At 53.4% G+C, this 6,892-nt stretch overlaps 1 protein-coding gene across 1 annotated transcript; it reads right to left on the minus strand.

Moving 5' to 3' along the window:
• Window positions 1-768: 768 nt before the first annotated feature.
• ZFP36L1 (ZFP36 ring finger protein like 1) lies at window positions 769-6,244 on the minus strand. The gene is made up of 2 exons (XM_079767864.1): window positions 6,039-6,244; window positions 769-3,574 (listed from the first exon to the last, which is right to left on the minus strand). Exons 1-2 carry the CDS (start codon window positions 6,093-6,095, stop codon window positions 2,615-2,617), a joined length of 1,017 nt encoding a protein of 338 aa, XP_079623990.1. The 5' UTR covers window positions 6,096-6,244; the 3' UTR covers window positions 769-2,614.
• Window positions 6,245-6,892: the final 648 nt, after the last annotated feature.

Consider the following 6,892-nt stretch of genomic DNA (forward strand, 5'->3'; position numbering starts at 1 on the left):
AAATCCTCCTAACAACCAGACTTGGGATTTTCAGAAAGATCCAACCTCCCTGGCAAGCAAAACATCCCCTCAGTGGGCATCTGGCCTCGGCTGGGTTGTTTCTAACCAAGACCTCGCCTTCCCAAGATGACCATTTACCTGCTCTGCATGGTATTCAGGTGTCACAAAGACCTAAGGATGACTTCCCGTTATGCTGGCCATTTTATATCCACTTCCCCCTTCACAGCCCTCCCAATACAGAAGCATGTCCGATCCCGGTGAAACCTCGCGGTCCCCGTGCCATGAATGAGCCCCTCCCCCACCCTGGCCGCTCCTCTCCAAGCCCGCATTGCTGAGGTGAGAGTTCATCTTACTCCAGGTAGTTTGAAGCTAGTCAATTCCCCCGGGGGTGGGGAATGAGCCTGGCAGCACCCACATGGCTTTCAAATCCAGGCTTGCTGGTGTGCCATGCGCTACATCCCCCCTGCACCATTCTGGCACTGCAAACGCCACACACAGGCTGGGCAGGGAAGCCTGGGAGCCCCTGTGCCTCCCCGGCCCTGAAGAGCCCGAGTCCACAGGTGGGCAAGGCTGGCCTTTTGTCAACAACCCACATACCAGGCAGATCCCTTAGAAGTGCAGGCTGCCCTGCAATAAACCTCCACCCCATCTCAGCAGGCTTCCAGCAACAACCAAGGGAGCTGGCCATTGGTTTACCTGCCACACAGACAGGAGACAAACCCACAGAGGAAAACCGCAAGCCGAGTGAAACCATCTTTACCATCCGTGTCTTGAAAAAAAAAAATGGGGTTTATTGATTTTTAAACTGCAAATAGTCGTTACAAAAAGTTTCCTTTTAAATAAATTCACACAAAGAAAGAGAAAAAGAAAGCGACGGTAGTGACCAGCAAGAGGAATAATAATTACATTCATCTTAATGTGTGTGTGCCAGTTCTGTTTGCATTAACATTGGAAAACGCTAAACCTGGAACCCAGAACCTCAAATCTGTCATCGGAATGTCTTGAGATGGGCACGTGGAAGTCAAAGGGTTTCTCTTTTTTTATTTTCCCCTTTTAGAAGAGATACATAAAAAGTTTGTTTTCCTTCTGTACTGTCACAGAACTTCTACATACATTCTCAGTCCTAGTTGTGAAAGGCCTAAAGAGAAAGAAACTCAATTTGCAGTCCAACACAAAGGGGGGAAATTTCTAAAATAAATAATCCAACAGTTTTTTGCATTTTTTTAAATTAATTTTTCATTTTTTTAAAATAAAATAACCAAAAAAAAGTGTAAAGTTACAAAAAAATGTCGTTGAAGAATAATATATTAAAACTGTGGAAAAAAGGGAAAAAGACACGTCACAAAATTTTAAGATTAATATGAAGATCATAATTTAACATAAAAGAATATATTCTATGGATTTGTCATCCCGATAAATATGAACAAAATTAACAAAAAAAAGCATAGTTTGGCAATAAATACGTTTTGATAAGTTAAATAAGCTTTTTTATATTGATGTGCAGTGACAAGCAAAAATTTTGCTCTCCAATTTCTGAAAGTTATATGAAGTTTAAAACCCAGGGAAAAAAGCATGGCGTGAGTGCTCTACGGGTAGACCTACGGTATTCTAGAGCAAAAACCATTAAAGCTACGTCTACGGGAAATCGTTTTACACAGATATTGTACGTGGAATGAATACCATTAACTCTCACCCCTTACATGTTTTTTTAGCTTTTCTCTCACTTTTTTGCCATTTTTTTTTTTAAGATGTCACATATGAACTGGGGAACTTTAGCACCAAAATCAAGTCTCTCATAGTCCATCTAGCTTCCCCTTCCTCCCCACTTTAAAAAAAAAAAAAATTAAATCACAAAGTCCCACTTATGTCACAATCTTCATCCACTTTTTCAGTCTTCCTTCCTGTAGACCTATGCGAACCCGGGCAAGATTAGTCAACAGAGGTTCGGGTCGGGAAGAAAAAGGTTTTGAATGTCAAGATAGGTTTCCCCAAAAACCCAAGTCTGGCAACAACTCTCCCAAGGGGGTGGGGGGGGTGGGGGGTTGCTGGGGAAGGGAGGAGGAAGTGTGTGGGAGACTGAAATAAGGGAAGGTGCAGTTGTATCGCCAGTGGAGGGAGCTGCTGGTCTGGGTCCCCTCCCTCCCCTCCCCCCTCCCCATGGGCAGAGGCTCTGGGAGGCCCACGGGTGCCCTCTGGCGCTGAAGAGGTAATGTAGTCACAGTGACAAAGTTAGATTACAAGGCACTAAGTTGCTTCTGTAAACTGTTACTGCTTTTTCTTTTGTGATTTGGCACTTAAGGCTTAAGCCGGGGAGGAAAAAAAAGGCATCTTACTGACAAAATGGGACTTGTCTGTTATGCATGGTAAGTGGGCTATAAAATCAAGGGAAGGGGGGGTTTCAAGCCAGAGGAAGCTACTGACAAACTGACTTGTCCTTATGTTAGGCGGGGGAAGGGTTAAAAGGGCGGAAAGGGGGGAGCATTCCAAGGTTCTAGGGGAAAGGGTTTGAGCTTAACCTTGTTAATGGAAGGGTTGGTAGGGTAGGACAGGAAGATGAGGGTAGGGGACATAGGGGATGGCGTAGAGTGGGTAGGGGGACCCTCCCTACCCTGGCTTAGTCATCTGAGATGGAAAGTCTGCTGAAAATGGGCAGGCGTCTTGAGTTGTCCAAAGTGGGGGAGTCTGAGCCACTGTGGCTGCTGCTGGAGCTGCTCAGGTAGCCCTCCTGGTCCGAGAGAGAATCCTGAGGGCTGGGGGGAGAGTCAAACATGTGGGGGGACTCGGACATGGGCCGGAAAAAGAAGGTGGTCGGGGAGCCACCCCCGGGCAGCCCCATGCTAGGGGCAAAGAGGCTGGCCAGCTCCTGGCTGGAGAAGGCGAAGGGGTTATTGGTGCCATCAGGCAGGGTGGGTGAGGCCAGGAGGTCATCGGCGCTCAGGATGGGGGGTGGGGTGATGGACGTGGGGCTGTCCAGCAGCCCCGTGGCAGCGGCGGTGGCAGCGGCACTGGGAAACCCAGCGAAGCTAAAGCTATGCTGGAGGCGGGGGCGGTCGGCGGAGAGGTCCCGGGCCCCGGCCAGGGCGCGGCGCTCCTCGGCGTTGTGGATGAAGTGGCAGCGGGGCCCGTAGGGGCAGAAGCCGATGGTGTGGAAGGTGCGGCACAGCTCCGTCTTGTACTTGGGGTGGCGGGTCAGGCTTCGGAGCTCGTGGATGCCATGTGCGAACTGGCACTTGTCCCCGTACTTACAGGCGCCGTTCTCCTCGAAGGGGCGGCACAGCTCCGTCTTGTAGCGGCTGGAGTTGACCTGGCCGCTGCCCGGCTGCTTCTGGGTGGGCAGCAGCCGCTCACCCCCTTCCGAGAAAGAGCGGTCTCGGAAGCGGCTATCCCGCGAGCTCAGCGCCGGGGCTGGCTCGCCCTTGAGGCTGCTGAGAAGCTGGTTCTGGTGGAACTTGGAGCTGGGCAGGGTGACCGAGTGCCTCCGGGAGAAGCCCCCACCCGTCGGGGTGCCCACCGCCTTCCTGTCCAGCAGGCAGCCCCCGGCGCTGGGAGTACTGTAGTTGAGCATCTTGTTACTCTGGAGGAAAGAGAGAGGCGAGAGAGGAGGGTGAGGGACAAAGGCCATCCACCAGGCCCGAAGAGAGTACCTGCTAAGGGCAGCCCCTCCACAACCAGGAATGCCCAGCTCCGGGAAACCATCCCCACTCCGGCCCTGGCAGGCCCCTCCCCCTTCTCCCACAGACCAGCCACCTGGGTTTACTTTGGCCCCGTGCATTAAAAAAAAACACAAAAAAAACCAAATCCTGGCCTATGTGAGAAGTTGTTTTATGCATGCACCCTATCCCAAGCAGACCCCACGAATGGACCCCCATTATCCTATCCCAAAGCTACCACTTGTATCCATAAAACTCCACTTCTTTGCCTCCCAACGAGATTCCTCAGTTCACAAGACCCCACATCACGCGGACCTCTCTAGACTGCCTTCCCCCTAACAAAAACAGGTAAGCCTTAGAAGGCTCGGAGCCCCACCCCCTTTTAATCGATCCCTGCTTAGTCAACCACCACTGAACGTGGCCTAAGACTCTTCACTTCCTCCTTCAGGAGTGTTCCCTTCCTTTAGCAACAGGTTTCCAGACTGCCTTTGCTTTTATCTTGCTGGGGGAGAGGGGGGAATCCCCTGTCCAGGGTTAGCGGGGGGGGGGGGGGGGGGGGGGGGGGGGGGGGGGGGGGGGGAAGAAGAGGGATGTGATTCCTGAAAATAAAACTCATTGCCCCATGCCCGGGAAAGGGGTGCCTTCCACAGTGCTCGCTCCAACATCTCTGCCCACCCAACCTCGCGCCCCTGGGAAGATGCCTTTGCAATTAGTCTTCTGGCTCCAAGAGCAAGCTGGAATAAGAGCGCCAGTGTTTAATCTTTAACGCCAAGCTGCAGGTGGGAAGGAAAAAGAAAGCACCAAACCCACCCCCCCCACACGCCTGCCAGTCAATAATGGACTTGAGGGGGGCGGGGGGACAGAGCCACCACAGGCAGGTTTCTGTTCCAATGGGTTTCACCGGCCCAAACTGTACCCAGGATTTGGAAAGGGTGCTGGGGGTGGGGGTGGGGAATGACCTGGGAGTTGGCTCCCAGCCCATGTGGGTGTCATTGTGCAAATTCTAAAGTTGGTCCCTTAGGATCAGCTGCTGGGGATCGGGAATCTGTAACAGCAACCACCCCATGGAGAGCGGATTACAGGAACCAAGTTGAGAGCCGGTTCCCAACAATGAGGTTCATTTAAAAAGTCCTGTGGGGGGGCGGGGGGGGGAAGAGGGGGAGAGAAAGAGAAACAGATCAAAGAGCGAGAGAGCTGGGAAGAGAAGGAAGAAGAGCGGGAGAACGCAGGCAGCCAGGGCAACTGGGGTTTGGGAAAGCGCAGGGAAGGAAGGAGGCTGAAATTCCGACTTTCTGATGTTTCTCTTCAGCTCCTCGGCGTCCCTGCACCCCAACCCTGCAGCCCCGGGGCCCTGGCAGCTAGCTGCGCCGACTGGAGAAGCGAGCTGGAGAAAAGAGAGCAACATGACCCGACGTGTTTAGAAGAGGGCAGAAACACTTCAGCAATTAAAAGTAGCCTAGCAGCTTCCCTATTTCCTTAGGAATAAAACTGGGGAGTCCGCGGGCTTTCTGTGCTATGGACGCTTAACCCGCCCTCCTGGGGCCTTCTGGGCTTAAAACTTGCTTTTTCTCACACCCGCTGGCAAGCTAGACGGCTTAAGGGCGCCCCTATGAAATCCTTCCTCCCGCAGACCCTTGAATTCAGACCGGCCTTTTTGTTAACGTGTCCCGCACCCTCCATTTCTACGAGCCGCGGTCCCCCAGGGAAAAAAAAAAAAAAAAAACAAGTAAGTGGGTCTACCCCAGGCCCACTTTCACCCGAAAGTGTGCGGCACGACCGTCTATCCTAAGAGGAAGACGGGCCGAGTTGGGGCCAACGGAAGCCCCACCGCAACTCTGCAACACCTTCTGAATGACAACCCTCGGCCTTTTTCTCGGAGATGACCAGCCCCTTCAAAACCCACGGGACGATCTCCCGGCAAAACGTCCGGGGGCTCACTTCCCCGAGGGAGCCCCCTCCCCACCCCGCAGGCCGGCGATGTGGCTAAGGAGGCTGGAACCCCTCCGGTGGTGGCGGTGCCCGGAGCGCACCCCGGGAAACCGAGCAGACCAGGGAAACTGGGCTCCAGCAGCACGTGACCACCGAAAAGTGGCCCCCCGCGTCCCTCGGGGAGCCCAGCCACGCCAACTGAGCCCCCCAAAACTCTGGTCTCTGTATTCCATTCCCATGCAGTCCCCGCCAGAAACTGCTGAAGCTCCAAGGGTGGGGAGGAGAGAGGGCCGAATTCCTTCAAACCGGGGAGGAGAGGAGGGATGGGCGAAGAAAAGAAAAACTATCTTCTCGACTTTCCCCCCCGCCGCTTTCCTGGACACACACTTTTGGGGATTTCTCTTTTCAGGGCAAAAGGGAACATCTTTTGAAAAAGCAAACACTCCGCCCCCACTTTACCTTGCATAAAACTTCGCTCAGGTCGAAGATGGTGGTAGACACGAGGGTGGTGGTCATCGTGGGCGCTCGCACGGGGCAGGGACGAAGGTCTGGCGTGTCGTGACGGTCCCGGTGCGGGGAAGGCGCAGCCTCCGGCTCTCCGGTCTGGAGTCCCACACGCCTGCTCCCGGGGCCCCTCGCCTTTCTGACTCTTCGGCTGCGGGCGCGCGAAGCCCGATTTATAGTAGCTCCGGAGAGGAGGAGTTTAAACGTATTTAAATGAGGAAGAGGAGGAAAAAAAAGTTGATTGACACTTAAGTTGAATCAGCCATGCGGTCAAACTCGGGGAGGAAAAAAAAAAAAACTTTCAAAAGGAAGAAGGGGGAAGGGAGACGAGGAAAGAAGGCGAGGGGTGGGGGGGTGGGGGGGGGAGAGAAACCACTCTGAGCAGCGCACAACTTTTTTTTTCTTAAAGAGGAAAAGTTTTGAGTCCGCTCGCTTCGCTCCCCCGCGCCCTGCTCTCCAGCCGCGCGCCCCTCCTTTGTCAGCCTGCGAGCTGGGCTCTGTGACATCACTCATTCCACCCTCTTCGGGGTTCTTGTTGTGTTGTTGTGTTTTGTCGGGCAGGAAGGCGGGCTCGACTTTCTCTTTTTTTTGCAAGCGGGAGCAGAAGCCCGTCCTCAGCACCGCTGCGGTTTCCATCTTGAGCTGATCTTTCTTCAAACTTCTCCGGTGCCCCGCACAGCTTACTGAATTGTCTTCCGCACCCGGCTCCCCTCCGCAAACCTGGCAGGGAAGGAGATTGGAAATTTGGGACGCACACAGCCTTCAACTCCGGGTTTTTACTTTTTTTTTTTTTTCCAAGGGGGTGGTGG

The sequence above is a fragment of the Cnephaeus nilssonii genome, assembly GCF_951640355.1.
Source record: "Cnephaeus nilssonii genome assembly, chromosome: 4".
Classification (NCBI taxonomy): domain Eukaryota; kingdom Metazoa; phylum Chordata; class Mammalia; order Chiroptera; family Vespertilionidae; genus Cnephaeus; species Cnephaeus nilssonii.